Below are 17,450 nucleotides of genomic sequence, written 5' to 3' on the forward strand. Positions count from 1 at the left end.
TAGTGAGAAGTTGAATGACGAACTAAGAGAAGTTAGACCTAGAATACGAATGTTAGACACATTGTTGAGATGTTCTCGCGGAAATCTAGAATATATAACCGATGTTGTTTCTATTCAAACAAAGTAGCAAAAGAAAGCAGCATGTTAGGCTAGTGTGCCATCACCTTTACCCCTCCTGCATGGTAACATGCATATTCACCCTGCAGGTACTAGCAATTTTATTCAGTTGGGGAGTAACCTCGAAACGAAAAGGAACCGCCCACCCATCACATGAATAAGATCGTCTGGCATTAACCAGAACGAAATTTGTAAAGTTCTTCTTCACCATGTTGGAGCATCGCCACATCATCATGCCTGATGGATGAAAGACTTCCTGAAGAACAAACCAATGAAGACAGTAGTGAAAGACAGGATATCTGGATGGAGGGAAGTTACTGGTGGAGTCCCACAGGGGTCAGCGTTATAATCCATAAAGGTCTTGGTATAAGTTAATGACATGATGGATAATTTGACTAGTTATGCCAACTTATTCGCTTTTGAATAAAGTAAATAATGACAAATAGTACTGAAGGTGAAGGAGGTAGACGAGGAATAATGGGAGAGTTGTAATGCTCCTACCTTTCGACCCGCAGGGTCTTGATAGCAAAACTTTTGGATCAAGAACCTGCGGGTCGAAACGTAGAAGCATTAAAATTCTCTCATTATTCCTCTTCTCCTTCCTCCACCTTCAATATTATGCGCTGTTGCTACACATATCATGAGGAGACTAAGAAACATACAGGTTTGTAGGTTGCTTAAGAAGGGTGACCGGCTGGGGCATGAGTACACGTCGGAGACCATGTCAGTACAGTCCCAATTAATTCCCCCTTCCCCAACACCTGTCCCCTGCTGTACCTTCACACCTGGTGGATATTCTCGCAAGAAAAAAAAACAAAAAACACTAGATCGAATTACTCTCTCTGAGTATCGTTTGCCCAACACCCGACCAGTCCAGCGCTAAAAGAAAGTCAGGTAGCCACCACAGCATTTGCAATCGAAGGAACAAACGGTAGGGGAAAGAGAAATGGATATACGGAATTCTGTCTCATTTGAAGTGCTCATGGCGCAATCGGAAGCGTGCTGGTCTTGCATCATCTTAGAAGCTTGTCCGGGTTCATGATTTTCCTGCCCTAACAATTTCTAAAGCGCAGAGGGCAAAAGTGACGAGTTTATCTATATATACGTGCCTCCTAGCGTATGCTCATCACCACTTTTTGGCCTACGGAACGAGAATGCACACTCGAATACAAATCTTTACTCCTCCCTCCTCCCTTTTCCAGTATCAGTCTTGTAAACCGTGATTTACTTATGAAAAAAACACATCACCAAAGTAGAATACTTACATATTTGATTTTCGAAAGCAAGGTAAAACATGTAATCACGGTAGACGAAGTCGCATGAGTTTCGCTTAGGTCCAATTTTTGGTCCACATTTCTTTCTTCCACAACTGCCATAAATATCCACAGGTATGTGTCTGCAGTTAAAAAAAAATAAGCCTTACAAAGGTTAAGGATATAATAACAAATTTCAGTCAGAATTTAAAAATAGATTCGAAGCTCTAGAAACTAACGAGGACACCGTCGAAGATATCAATTTGAATTTGGTGAATATCATTAGGGAATCGGCAGAGAAAGTAGGAAGTATAAAAAGTATTAGAGAAAATAAATACTCTAAAGCTACAAATGTCCTAATTAAAAGAAGAAGGACCATGCAGATTAAAAGCAGGAGAGACGAAATAGAAAGAGTAGAACTAAACAAGCTTATCAACAAAAGCAGAGATCAGAGAAAAGAAGGAGAAATATGTAAGATATAGAGGAAACTATTCGGAAAAGTGTATTAAAGGGACTGAACACAGACATGCTTTAGGAAGACAGCAGATGATATGTTTGAAAGATAGAAATGGAGAAATCTTTAAATACAGACAGAATGATAAAAAGAGTAGAAGAATTTACCAAAGTTTACTTATCGAAGATAGTAGTTAAATCAGTAAATTAATCTGTAGACGTTCGTTGTGTACCAGAGATTACAATGGAGGAAGTAGAATTTGCTGTAAAAACATGAAACAGGGAAAAGCACCTGGGGAAGAAGGTATACCGATAGATCTTTTGGAAGACACAGGGAAAGAAGTTCATATTATGTTAGCTCTGTTGTACACCTAGTGCTTACGTCACGAAAGCATTCCTGAATTGTGGTGCAATGTTATAGTTATTCTACTTCATAAAAAAGGAGACTAGAGGGACCTTAGTAACTATCGACTGATTAGCTTGCTATCAAATGTATATATAGTATTCTTCAACATTCTTACAAATAGACTAAGTCAAGTTTTATATGGAAACCAACAGGGAGAACAGGTAAGCTTTAGGAGCGGATATTCGACTCTAGACCATTTGCAGGTAATGAACCAACTAATCGAAAAAAACGAGAGAATACAATGTACCTCTGTGTTTAGCTTTCGTAGATTACGAGAAGTCCTTTGACTCGGTAGAACAAATAGCAATACTAAACTCACTATGCAAGCAGGGTACAAACGAACAGATCGTAAGGGCTTTAGAAAAGATTTATGCGAAAGGTACCGCTATAATTTGACTACATAAAGATACAGAAAAGATCATGATGGAGAAAGGAGTGCGGTAAGCCGATACTATTTCACCCAAGTTATTTACAGTTTGCTTGGAAGAGATTTTCGGAAGGTTGAGTTGGGAAGAGAAAGGTTTGAAGATTAATGGCGAATACCTAAACCACCTAAGATTTTCGGATGACATTATTCTTATTTCAGAGAGTAGAAGATTTGTAAGATATGCTGAGTGATCTCAACAAGGAAACTCTCAAAGTAGGTTAAAAATAAACTAAGAGTAAAACCAAAGTAATGTTCAACACGAAAGTTCAAAGTAAAGAGATTATAATCGATGGTAAGAGTCTTGAAGAAGTTGAAGAGTATAATTATTTAGGCTAGATGGTGAAAGTGACGAAAGATCATGATAATGAAATAAAAAGACGTATTGCAATTGGTTGGAAAGTGTTTGGTATCATAAAATCCTGAGAGGCTCTCTACCTTTATGTTTGAAACGTGAATTTTACAATCAATGCATTCTGCAAGCAATAATCTACGGGTGTGAAATTTGGAAACTGACGAAGGCGATGGGAACGAATTTAAAGACTGCACAGAGGAAAATGGAGGGATCAATGACGGGAATAACGCTGAGGGACCGAAGGAGAATTGATTGATTGATTAGAGGTTATCTAGCGTCGTAACTGCTACCGAAAAAGGATAAGTTGGGTGAGAGAGCAGACTAAAGTGAAAAATATTGTGGAGGCGGTAAAAGAGAGGACGTGGAATTGGACAGGTAAGTTAGTGCGAACGACCGATAAGTGATAGAGCAAGTGTGCTACTGAGCGGACGTCGCGAGATAGGAATTGTGGAAGAGGGAGACCAGATAGAGGGTGTAAAGGCGAGATTGAGAAGTTTGCAGGAGTGACGTGGCAGAGGTTGGCTCGGTCGTGTGAATCGTGGAATGCTATGAAAGACGCCTTTGTTCAGCAGTGGACTCAGAGTGGCTAATTTGATTTGATTTGATTTGATTTGATTTGATTTGATGTGTCTGTATAAAAAAAAAATACAAAATGGATAATAGTTAGATGACTATCCCATCAGCAGAGCTTCTGGTTCACAACGGGGACAGATCGAAAATAAAGAAGACATAAGGAAATGAGTAAAAGAATGAGGAAAAACAAATAAGTGATTAAAGATAATTGATTAAGCTACCGGAGCTTAAATATTTATACTGCGCTGTATTTCATCACGTGTATGGGATTTTTATCTATTCGAAGGCTACTTGGGGATGTCAAGGCTGTGTCTACATTACTAGATTAGATCCATGTACTCATAGCTTGAGGCCAATGTTTCTCGCGTTGTTTCTATACTTTGCAAAAATACTTTCAATTCTGATGTTATCAGTCTCTTAGGATAATGATGGGCTATATCAAGTGCTTCTTGACTATTCTTGTATTTTCTTATTTTATCTTTTAGAAAACAGGTTTATATGATTCTTTTTATATTTGGTACTAATCTAAATGTACGAGGTTGCGCCCTTTACAATATGTCACCGACATCAATGATACTTGAAGATTACACAGAAGTGACACATCTCAAATGGGTTTCTGTTTTTCGCATTTTTTGGTCTATCATACTCCTCTGTTGTATCTTTTCTTACTCATTTTTTAAAACTTGTTCTTGTCTGTTAATTTTGTTTTCTTTTTCAATTTAGAGCTCTGTGTGTTTTGATTGAAAAATGTCTACGTTTTGAGAAACAGCCATTTGAAGGTTTGGAAACGTCACAGTATAAAGAATTGAAACTCCTCAAACTATATTCATCTTTTTGATATTTCCTCTTTAGATTCTAATTTTCGTTTCTTAGTTGCTTTATGCACACGCTCTTTTGGTTTATGTTAATTCTATTTACTTTGTTACATTGACATTTCAACTTCTTCACCTGTTATTCTTGAAATAACTTTACCAGCCAGTCTACCATCACTGTACCTATCTTTTTTAGACATTCTACATGACACCCATCCAACCCAGGTAGCTTACCTGTTCTCATCATCTTAACAACTGCCTTTACCTCATTTTTCCTTATTTCTCTTCCATTATCCTCACTTATCACTGTCATTTTCTTAGCGCTTCCCATTGCATCTACCTTTCCTGTCCTATCCTCCTTTACATTTAGCAACTCCCTAAAATACTCTGCCCATCTTCCTCTTAATGTCGTCTCCCATTATCATCTCTCCATCTGCACCTTTTAACTTTTCTTCTCTACTTGATTCGTCTTTTCTTCTTCTCTTAATTTCTTTCCAAAACATCTTTTTATTACTTTAAAAAAATACTGTCATACTCTTACCCCATTTCACATCTGCTTTCCTCTCTGCCTCTTTTATCTGCTTTATTTATCTTTTTTTCTTTATACCTCTCATATGATTCTCTCGTCCTATCTTTAATCGATCTGTGAATGCTTGCTTCTTCTCTTCTACTGCCTTATTTGCTTCCTCATCCCGCCACACAATATCCTTCCTTCTATTTCCTCCCGTCCTCCTTGTTCCACACATCATCTTTGCACATCTTGTGACTCCCTCAATGAACCATCCCCATTACTCCTCCACTCATAGCTCCACTCTATCCTTCACTCCCTCCTACTCCTCTCTCAGGCTCTTCTCGTACTCTTTCTCCTTTTCCTTCCCATTTAAGCAGCTTACTCTAAGCACCTCCCTACATTCTGTCCTTTTCCTCTTTCTCCATCTATCCTCCACTGTCAACTTATCTTCCACCAAAAATTTATCTGATATTCCCCCACTCTGTCCCCTTAAAACATGTACATTCTTAACTCTTCCTACTATTCTCCTGGTTACCACTATATGGTCCAATAAACCCCTATCTACCACCCTTCCAACTTCTCCCATGTGTATCTATGCTTGAATCTCTTCCTAAACACTGTATTTGCTACCATCAGCTCTCCAGATACAGTACATCTCCATCATCAACTCTCCAGATACAGTACATCTCCATCATCAACTCTCCAGTGCGATTTTTTTCTAGAACTCCAGACTTCTCAACCACACCATCTATTGGTTCATTTCCTACCCTAGCATTAAGGTCTCCCAATACAACTACATTAACATTTCTCCCTAGGCCCTCTATGCACTCATTTAAATCTATCAAAAGAGCTTCCCTTTCCTGTACACTCTTCTCACAACCAGGTTCATATGTACTTACAGAAACCCACATCTCCCTTCCCAGTTTCACTTTCATCCACATTAACCTTGAAGAAACCTCCTTCCACTCCACCACACGCTTACCTATCTCTTCACTTACCAGTATAGCCACCCCTTCTCTCCTTCGTCCTCTCTTTACTCCTGACACCCACCCAACTACACTCCCAAACTCAAACTTGCCCCTCCCTTTCAACTTAGTTTCACTCAATGCCAACACATTCATCTTTCTTCTCACAGAGATACTGAATATTTCTTCCCTTTTACTCTCATCTATACCACATCCATGCACAATAAAAGACCAAAACGTTAGGGTTCTAGTTGGAAAACTCTTCCCAGGCTCTCTTCTGCATTTATTTATTTATTTATTTCTTCTTCTTCTTCTTCTTCTTCTTCTTCTTCTTTTAATGTCCCCCTTGGGACTACAGGGAGAAGAATGCCTAGTTCTATCCCTGTCCATTTTCGCCTTTTTCGACTCGAATGGGAGTATTTGGTGACAGTATTCTTTTCCCGCACCACAGGGTTCGGCGAAATAAGAAAATTAATATTTTGAGAAGTGGTACAGGACGGTAACAAAAGTGGGGAGACAGCAAAATGGATGTATAGTTTCAGTATAATTAAATATTATAATTTCTCTATGAATAGAGATTTCCTCTACCACAGACAAAATTATGTGTGGCTCTGGTCCGTAGGTGCGCCCCATATAGACCATATAGTATCAGCTGCATGTTTTTAATCCCACAATAACATGCAGCCAATACCCCAGATAGGGTACCCTTCTTCTACAGACACTTCCCTCTTTCCCGATGCCCCTTTTACTCCATCATGATAAATACATACATGATGAATAATAAATAATAAATTATAAATAATAAACAATGAATAGTAGAAAAAAAATAAACAATAAATAATGATAGATAATAAATGATAGATAGCAGATAACAAATAATAAATAATAAAATAGATAAAAAAATTATGAATAATGGATAACAAATAATAAACAATGAATAGTAAATCATAAATGATAAGAATAAAAAGTAATGAATAATGAACAATAAATAATGAATAACGAATGATAAATAATGTAAATTATTCAGTTTCCTAAAAGCATTGTAACCTTTTGTGTTATGAATAGGAAGAATACAATAATTGCCGAAACACGATTGAAGAAAAAATTCTTAGACAAATACAGCATAGTAAACAATATAATTTCTACCCTGTCCTCGATTTGGGTGGTCTGTTCGTGTCGTATGGGTTAAGCATAAGGGAAGAAGAGGAAGAAGAAGAGGAAGAAGAAGAAACAAGTCAAAGACACAGCAAGTTGCGCTTAGAAAAAAAAAAACTTACTTCTTAAGAAGAGCAATGTATGCTTCTCTATGTCCTGGTGTTTTGCAGTTACTGACTAGCCAGGAGACCAATAAGGATTTGTTCTTTGCTTGCCAGTAGTCCTCCACAACAGCTGCGGCATGATGAACGATCACTTAGTTTCTGACACACTTGTGTAGGGCTACAGAGACGAGCCCACCCATTCCCTCCCCTCTCCTCCCTTTCAGCCAGCTCGAATGCCTCATGGCTGTCTTCTGACTTACTAATGCCAAAGAACGTTCATCGACGTTAAAGCGGTTATCACAATGGGATTCCACGGGGTTCACCATCGCCGACCGTTGAGAGTTCGTTTGAGTGAAAACGACTTCGGTTACAGCATTTTATCTTATCAAATCCCCAGATATCAAATGAGCATTCCGTCATATATAGGAAAGCTGAATTATGAACTAAGATACTGTAAACCTATACAAATGTTAGAGACACTGCTGAAATGTCCTCAGAGAAGTCTAGACTTCTGTAAGCGAAGCTATATTCTTGTTATTCAAACGGAGGTTGGAGGTAGGATGTGGGAGGAAAATAGCTAGTCCAGTGTGAAACTCCTTAATGTCGAGGGGTGAAAAGTCAGGAAAGACCTCAGTATCAGCTTATGAAGACCCTGTTCTGTTCTGAATTGGGTTCTATGCCTCAATCTAGTCTCTCGTCTACCCCTCACAACTACGCCTCCATACTGAGGGGCAGGTCCCTCAAGTCTTAGCCTTTTGACCCCAGTCGAAGAGACTCGCGCAGTGGTACATAGAAGAGAAACGTGCCTTCTAACTGCTTCAGAAAAAATAAAACAATCGAGATAGATTTCGGCCCTCTGAACATGAGGAAGTTCTCTTCAGCTGAAAAAGAGTTTATGAAGTGTAAAAGCCTAATAAGGGTCAGTAATCAAGGTTGGTTTTATTCAAATTAGGTAATGATAACTGGATTTTCTGGTCATGAGAAGGACAAAGGTCAGGTTATCTGGTAACTCTGAAGAGGGTAATGATAAGCTCCGATAAGGACAAGAAGTAAAGAGCAAACTGAGGTGTCCTTGACGTCACTTCACACAAGATCATGGAACTTTGGTGGTCATGGAAGTGGTCCCCTTCAGCTAAATAGAACTGCATGGAAGTGGTTAAAAGGTTGAAGACCCTTGTAAATGAAATGGCCGTTTGTGGTTTTTATTTTCACTACCTCGAATTAATATTCACTGAATATCGAAAAACAGAGCCAAAGGAGGGAGGGGTGGGGAGAGTGGGTGGGGATGAAACGGATGGGAGTGGATACCTTTTGACTTTGGCTACCCCCTGGTAAGGGGAAAAACAGCCCTTGGTATATGTATAAACATCGAAAAAGCAAAATATGAAAAAGAGTCAAAAGAAGCCATCATACACACGCGCGCGCACACACGCAGACACACACACACAAAGATACACACACGCGCGCGCGCGCACGCAGGCACACAAACAGACGTAACCATGGCTCTCTGTTTTGTTTTGTTTTTCTTCTTCTTCTTCTTCTTACTGGTAAATGCTCCACTTGTCATCCTGTCACTATAACATGCTTTCGTTTGTCTACCACTTCTCTTATCAACGTTTCTCTATTTTTAATTAAGCCTCCTTATCCTTCCTCTCTCCAAATCTTCCTCAAGTACGTTTGAACATATCAACATTTCCAAACCGGACAGCAATCGCCGCTCTACTACCTCATACTTATAACTGGGTCACTTAACTCCTCGGAGCTGGGTCGTACGGCCACACTCTTTGGGTGCACGTGCGTATTCACATGTGTCTTTGCATGCGTGTGTGCTTATGCATGCAAGCAAAAACATGTAAGTTCAGTTCCAGGACACAATCTGGTTAAAAGAAAGGAAAGACCATTTCAGGGCACTTACGTTGGGGCACCTCTCGGGGTATGACAGCTCCGTAGGGATCTCTGATGTCGGAATCCTTCCGGTACGTCATTGTGATGTTGAACACGCTGGGAAACTTTCTGAGCCGATTACCGCCCGCGTCTGTCAAGACCAAACCGTGAGTTCATAAACCACCCGGATGACTTCATTCAGCTCGAGGGTGAGCAACGCGGAACTCTGATTGGGTGGAAACAACCCCAACCCCACCTTCTCTTGTGAGACACTCCCTATGTTGAACGAAACCTGCTGGAATTAAATGAAGCAAAAACTCCGGACAAACGTCGCCACCTTAGCGAAAGAACTGAGATCTCGAACACAGCGCAGCGGTTAGAAAAAGTGGTGATCCAGACCAAGGTCCATATAGTATCTTGATGCAGACCAGGGACGTGCAAGACACACGTGAACGCTAAGGTGTGTACATTGGTTTCAGGGCATCACCGCTACTCAGTATCTTAACTCTGAGTGATGGAGGGGCTTTCCTCAGCTGAATGAAGTAGCTTGGTGATAGTGGGAATTAAATACAAACTGAATATGAAAAATATGGTGAAAGAAATGTATGTGAACGCAAATACCGCCATATCCATCCATCCATCCATCTATACATACATACATACATACATACATACATACATACATACATACATGCATACATATACGTAATCTACTCCCCCCACCCCCATCCCCAGAAAAAAAGGCATGAGGCCTACTTCTAGCTCACGGGATTCAGCAAGGAGTCGAAATACTATGTGTGACAAATGCACCCCATTCCTTCTATGATGATAATTCTTGCCGTAAAAACGATCCCAGTTGTCGATAAATGCCTATCCATTGGCCTTACAATTATTTGCCAGTCTACAATTCACTGCAATAGTCCTAGAATGCCACATGCCTCCAACTTTACGCTTCGGAAGGATTCCGCATACAATAGCAGTCCCCCCTTTATCCCTAATCTTATCTAGTGCATCCCGGAACCGCGCAAATAATTCCTCAGTCTCTAACTTACCTATTTCATTCTTTTCTGTATTCAAGCAAATAATGGATCTCTCACCTTCCCCGACATTGCACTCTTCAATCCTGCCTCTAGCATCACCTATCCCCGCCTCGGGGAAGCACATCTGAGTCCTGTGCTTCTTATCTTTGTTGCAAAAGGCCCGATCTAGATATCTCACCCGGCTATCCCCCACAACCAAAATCTTACCAGTGGGCAGGGATCTAGCCACTGCCTTACCCTTCTTCTCCTGCATCTCCTTTGTTTCTTCTTTTTGTAGACCCGCGAGTTTTACAAAAGGGTTTCTGCATTCAAGCGGGTCTGGTGAGGGCTTTCTTCCACCTCTCCGTGTTTCCTTGGTCATTGTTTTCCACCCTGGTACCAAACACTGTTTGTCGTCCGTGTTTTGGGCCTTTGAGCTAAGAACTCGATTTTCCTCTATAAGTCCCTCAATAGTCTTCTCCACGTTGAAATTGTACCTCTTCGGCGGTGATCACTGAATCACAACAACTCGCCATCTCATTGTTTGAAGCAGCTAAACCAGCTTGACCTGACCTGAATGACGCCTGCTGCTCAACTGTGCACACACACGCTCACATACACACATACAAACACACACACACACACATACACACACGCACGCACACACGTACACACGCACACACATACAAACATACAAACACATACACAAACACACATATACAGTGATCTGGATTTGCCAGGTAAGTTTTTTCAGCTGGTATACTGATAGGTCTTACAGGCAGGGGCTTCTCTGGAGTAGGCTATGTAGAACTGATCAGGATGACGGTAGCGTGGAAGTTTCTTGGCGTTATAATCAGGTAGATGGAACAAAATTGCATCTGCAGACTTCACCTCCCTTGGGTTTATGACGATCTGACACTTGTCAACCATGCACGTCATGTTAGGATTTCTGGGACAACAGAAATTATTAGTAGCCACCAACGTTGGCTAGCAGAAATTGGAAACTGCAGATTGGATGATATCAACAGTAAATGTACATGTGCATTCACACATACCTATACATGTACACACATACACACACAATCATATATATATATATATATATATATATATACATATATATATATATATATATGTATATATGCATATATATATACATATATATATATATATATATATATGTATGCACGCCCATATGAGTGGTAATAGGAAATACAGGAGTCTTATTGTAGTTTATTCATGACTAGTTTCGCAGACAAGCTATTTCCAAAGTGTTGGGCTTTTTGGTCTTGCCAACCTCTCGCAGTGCTTTCCTACTTTGCCAGCACTGATCGCACTGTGGCGAGAAATGGGGATAGCAATAGAAAATAAAAAGGTAATTGTGATCATTGAAAAAGAAAATATATATGGAATAAAGAAATACCTACGAGTGAAAATAAAATGCATGGAAATCTTGTAAATGAGAAAGAGAATATAAGGAAAATGTGAAATGAAGGTGTGATGAGAGGAATAAAGGAGCATAAAGTTTAATTCAGGTGGTTTGAAAGTGATAAGTTCAAAGGTACAAAAATACATGTAAGATAGATACATAGTTACAAGTAAAAATGTAAAGAGGGAAAAGAGAAAAATAAAGACTAATGATAATAGAAAGGAGGATGTGATGAGAGCGATATTGGAGCATTTAGGTTGAGTCATGTGGTCTGGAGTAGCATTTCTGCAAGGTAAATGTCGCTGTGGTTTTTGTCTATGTAAGATCTCCCGTCCTTTTGTCCGTGTTGTAAATGGTTGTGTAAAGTCACTCAATGACCTTCCGTTGTTCCCTGTGTAGACTTTTGACTATAACAGTGGATCCTGTGATCCCTGGATCTGTTCTTTGGCTCTCTATACCTATTACCGTAGTATGCATTGTCGCATCCATCACAGGTAATCTTGTAGACGAGGCTGGTCACATTGTTCTTCTTTGTGATTAATTATCCGGTCTTTTTCCCAGTGCCATTGAGTACAATTAGTCCTGTGGGTGTATGTGCTCTGCTGAGTATGTGAGAAAGATCAGATTTGAGGGCCATCGGGGATCACAGACCTGATTTTCCTCCAGTCTCTTACCTTTGTGTGATTGGCTTCCCGCAAAAATGACCCTAACATGTCCTCTGGGTATCTCAGGTTTTTGAATGCCGCTGTGATGTATCTGATTTCTTCGTCCAAATGCTCCTTACTGCATATTCAAAGAACTCTGAGATAAAAATACAATGATAACCTCTGACTTAGTCTTTTCGTCATGTGTACTAAAATAGTGGTTAAAATCGCCTTGGCTGGTCGGTTTACAATATACTCTGAATCCTACGCTGTTTCCTGACCTGATGATGACGGTGTCCAAGAAGGATAGGGAGCTATCGTTCTCTTCCTCTACGATAAATCTAATTTTGTCGTGTGCATTGCTGAGTTGTTCTAGCAAGTCTTTGATATCGGTTGTCTGAAGTGTGTTTAAGAGGTAGTCGCCAACATGACTGTACCGCTTGGATTTGTCTGGGATGGTACGGTCAGATTTTTGTTCAACATTACATGTAAAGTAACGCTGCCACCGCACTTAATGGAGATCCCATTGGAAGTACATAATGTTGTCTATTTTACCTGTTGTTGAAACTAAAGGAACCAAGTTGCATACAATTTTCTATCAGGTCTGAGTAGTCGCTGTAGTTGAGAGGTAAGTCGTCATCGTCCAACTGTCACTCGTGCATTTTTAGCATCATGAAGTGCAGTTTTTGTTGTGACAATGATATAGATGGAGACAATGTCGAAGCTCATTAGTCGTTTGTTTGTAAAGTTGATCGTATTCGGTCTTTCGATCAGATCACTGGAGATTTCAAGTGTGTCCCGCTTATTCCTCTATAAGGCCTCTTTCATTCAGTCCTTTGGTTCACATTGTCCGATGGCTTGCTTCAGTCTTGCCCTCACTCGGAGTTACTTCTTGCCACGGTTATATCAATTTTTACAACAAGCATCATCCCAACACCCGTTTTCTTTCCTCTGTCTCTCTTCCAGATGGTGTAGCTATTATTCACCTGTATAAATCAACAAGTTTTGGGAGCCTGATATGTGCTATTCACAAAATATCAAATTCATTTATCATTGAGCAATAGTTGATCACCAATTAGGATGACGGTAAATCACCTATATTAGTATAACCTTATTTTAGTATTCTTGCAGTATTTCCTGTGTTATATTGCCCCTCTGTCTCTTTCGGAACAATTTCTTCGCGCTCAGATTGAAAATTCTCCAGAAAAAAAGCGCCGTTTTTATTAATCTCCTATCCTTATTTCATCTTTGATCTTCGCTACTTTTACAAGTTTCTGTGTCTTTGCACGTCCATCCTCAGTCGCATATTTCCTGATCCAAATGTTTTATTTTTACATATCTAGTCCTGCTAGGTCGCAAGCCTCTACTTACTATTCAGTTTTCTAATACCCACGAATCAAATTTTATTTTCATTGGCGTGTGTGTGCATGTGTGTGTGTGTGCGTGTGCGTGCACAGTCTGCACTCGCATGCAGAAAGAGAGAGATATATATACAGAGAGAGAGAGAGAGAGAGACAGAGAGAGAGAGAGAGAGAGAGAGAGAGAGAGAGAGAGAGGTGGAGGGAGAAAGGGAGAGAATAAGGGGAAGGAGAGATATTGAGAAAATGTCGGCCGATGTACAATTGTATGTGGTTACACATTATTTATATTCAGAGAAACAACAAATGAATACCTTCCGAAAACGGAGAACCACTTATTCATGGGCGATTGAAAATATTTCGTCCAGCATAAAATTTTCTTCACTGGATCTTTATCTGAATAGTTGCCTCTTCCTTTTCCACCCATTGTATTCGCCACAGCAGGTTGGTTTCCAGCCGAACCCTCTGTTATATTCACCACAGTTGTTTTGTTTCCTGTTGAATTCCATTGGCTTCCTTCTCTGACCACAGAAGTTTGGTTTTTGGGACTGTGAACCTAGGCAGAAAGATAAAGACATTAAGGAAATAGGCTGCAACAGTTATGTGGTCATGTATTTACACACACACACACACACACACACATATATATATATATATATATATATATATATATATATATATATAATATATATATATATATATACATATATATATCTGGGGGGTGTAGACAGAGAGGCACTGTGGGAGGTACTGCAGATATATGGGATGGGAGGAAAGCTGTTAAGAGCAGTCAAGAGTTTTTATGAGAGTAGTAGAGCTTGTGTTAGGATTAGAAACGGAGAGAGTGAATGTTTTAAGGTAAAGGTGGGACTTCGTCAGGGATGTGTAATGTCGCCTTGGCTATTCAATCTATACATGGATAGGGTGGTGCGAGAGGTGAATGCAAAGGAGGTGGGTCAGGGGTTGGAGATGGTTAAAGAAGATGGAGAAAAGTGGGAGATAAGCCAGTTGTTGTTTGCTGACGACACTGCGCTTGTAGCAGGATCAGAGGAGGGATTGAGGAAGTTAGTGACAGAGTTTGAGAAGGTGTGTGAAAGAAGGAAGCTGAAGATAAATGTGGGCAAAAGTAAGGTGATGAGATGTACAAGGGGAGAGAGTGACAGCAGGCTGGAAGTGAGCATTAAGAGTGAAAGACTGGAGGAAATGGATAGTTTTAGATACTTGTGTGCGAATGTAGCAGGAAAGGGAGGAGTGGGGGTGGAGGTAGAATGTAGATTGAGAGAAGCGAGTAAATGCCTCGGTGGATTAAAGAATGTAATGAGAAATAGACATCCTGGAATGGATGCTAAGAGGAGATTATATGAAGGAGTGATTGTGCCAACAGCACTGTATGGGACAGAAACACGGAACATAAGAGAGGAAGAAAGAAGGAGTTTGAATGTGTTTGAGATGAAATGTCTGAGAAGTATGATAGGGGTTACTAGGCTAGATAGAGTGAGAAATGAGAAGGTGAGGAGGAGAACAGGGGTGGAAAGAGAGATGGGAGATAGGGTTGATGAAAGAGTATTAGGATGGTTTGGACACATGGAAAGAATAAGTGAAGAAAAATTAGTAGAAGAAGTGTGGAAGGCAGAGGTGGAAGGAGTGAACATGAGGGGGCGTCTGAGAATGAGATGGATGGATGGGGTGAAAGGGACATTACAAAAGAGAGGAATGTCTGTTTAGGAAGGACGGGAGAGGACAGAAGATAGGGGTGAATGAGGAAGGGTTGTGTATGGATGATGCTGTGATGCATGAGGGGGAGTGGGTGGGAGATGGGGGGTGAGGAAGTATGTATGAGAAATGAATTGACGCAGCCCGAAGGGATTTCTCCCCGTCTTCTCCTTTTCTGTATGAGGGGACGGAGAGAGGGGGTCACCGAATTTATGAATCGGCCTTGCTGTGGATGTGCTGCGTCTTGCGACACTGCTTCTGACCTAGGGCAGTGGACAGGATGCAGGGATGACCCGTCATCCAGGAGGTGCCAAGATAAGAGGGAAGGAGGAATGGAATGGGTGGGAGTGATTTCTATGCCTTTTTCTTTTTGGCTACCCTCCGTGTAAGGGGGAAAAACTGTTGGTATATGTATGTATGTATGTATATATATATATATATATATATGCGTGTGTGTGTGTGTGTGTGTGTGTGTGTGTGTGTGTGTGTGTGTGTGTGTGTGTGTGTGTGTGTGTGTGTGTGTGTGTGTGTGTGTGTGTGTGTGTGTGTGTGTGTGTGTGTGTGTGTGTGTGTGTGTGTGTGTGTGTGTATCACTTGGAATCTGAAACCAAACTCAGTCCTAATTCTATTCGGGCTGAAACCATCCCAGGAACTGAAGAAAATCTTCTAACAGACAAAAATAATGCCTGGTCCAGACGAAGATTGATTTCTTCTGCATTTATCTCTCTTTCGGGATGCATGAATGCACTCATGATTCTTATGATTACTTCTAGATCAGTGGTTCTCAACATGGGGCCTCTTGGGGTCATGGAAACAGGACCCGCGGACTGGTAGTGAGTAGCCATTAATTGGAGGCTCGATGATTTTCCTCGGGATCGTCATGGTTTCCCGGAGGCTTAGAAATAACTTTGCATAAACTATGTTGGGAGAATCTGTAAAGAGACCGGTTGGAAACCAATGCTCAAGAGGGTTCTTCTCAGCTCGAGTGAATGACCTTATTGTGCCCGCTTGGTGCCCCGTTCTGTCATTTCGTTATCACAAGGCAAAGTTAATCAGTTATTGGGATGGCCTCCACCCTTCAAGCAACAACGTGAAAAACAAAATCGAATTCTTGCACTAGGTTGAAATCAGTTTCCATGGAAAAAAGTACTGCAACGTGTTAAATTTAGGTGTAAAGGATGCCATTAGATATCATGGTTATCAAACTCTGTATATGTGGGTAAAATCATGTAATAGAATCAACCTGTCCAGAAAGGTTTATTCAACTGAGAGCTGAATAATTTAGGTCTTATTCTTTGAGTGTATGACAAAAACTTAGACAACTCAAAACTAAGTGTCAGCTGTATTCCCATATATTGAATAATTTAGAAGTATAGTTACTTGCTTACAATATTATTAATGTAATATTGTGTGGAGACAAATCGGAGTTCTTGCTCTCCCACCACCGAAGTTCTGAAAAACATCAAATGCAGTCTGAAAACGATGATAATGATAGTGATAATAACCAGTGTTATTTTAGGTGTCACTGTTGAGTGACTGAGTGACGCGCGCACACACACACACACACACACACACACACACACACACACACACACACACACACACACACACGCACGCATGCACGCACGCACACACACACACACACACACACACACACACACACACACACTAATGTATAACAAAACGGACTTTGGAAAACTTAGAAAATTCTTTCAAAAAGCGAATTGGGAAAAATTCTACAATATAGAGACGCAAGTGGAAGAGAAATTAATTATTTTGAAAGAAATCTACAACGAAGGAGTGGATTCATATGTGCCGAGACAAAAAACAGGAAAAGTTGTATATTAAGTGCTGCTAAAACGGGTGTAGAGAGGTAAAAGATAGAAGAGATAAAGCTTGGAAAAGATGGAGAAAAGATAAAAAAAAGAACTGGAAAGTGGTAACTATATATCAATCTATGGAATGAATATGTATAAGTACGCAGAGAGGAAAAAAAAACTATGAAAAAGACATAACAAAAATGTAAGGAAATATACAGCAGAATGGCGATGAGAGAAGTGAAGTGAGGTCCCCGCCCATGAGAGAAATAATTGTAACAAGAAAAGAAATAATGAGCTAAATGATAAAACTTGATGTCAGGAAATTGCACAGCCCGGATGGAATTGCAAATTGGATACTAAAAGAATGTATAGATGGACTAATAGACAAAGTATATAAGGTAATAAGCTGCTCACTCAAAGAAGGAAAATACCGGAAGATTGGAAAAATTCCAATA

At 40.2% G+C, this 17,450-nt stretch overlaps 1 protein-coding gene across 1 annotated transcript in view; it reads right to left on the reverse strand.

The window, feature by feature from the left end:
- The window catches only part of LOC143022019 (alpha-(1,3)-fucosyltransferase C-like), a 7,749-nt gene extending 416 nt beyond the window's left edge, over positions 1–7,333 (reverse strand). Inside the window, exons 1-2 of the mRNA XM_076179955.1 lie at positions 7,147–7,333; positions 1,383–1,513 (exon numbers count right to left, since the gene is read on the reverse strand). Coding sequence (XP_076036070.1) covers positions 1,383–1,413 — 31 coding nt within the window. The 5' untranslated portion in view covers positions 1,414–1,513; positions 7,147–7,333. The remainder of the gene's footprint in view (positions 1–1,382; positions 1,514–7,146) is intronic.
- Positions 7,334–17,450: the final 10,117 nt, after the last annotated feature.

This window comes from Oratosquilla oratoria, chromosome 43 (genome assembly GCF_046742065.1).
Source record: "Oratosquilla oratoria isolate Oo_2021 chromosome 43, ASM4674206v1, whole genome shotgun sequence".
Lineage (NCBI taxonomy): Eukaryota > Metazoa > Arthropoda > Malacostraca > Stomatopoda > Squillidae > Oratosquilla > Oratosquilla oratoria.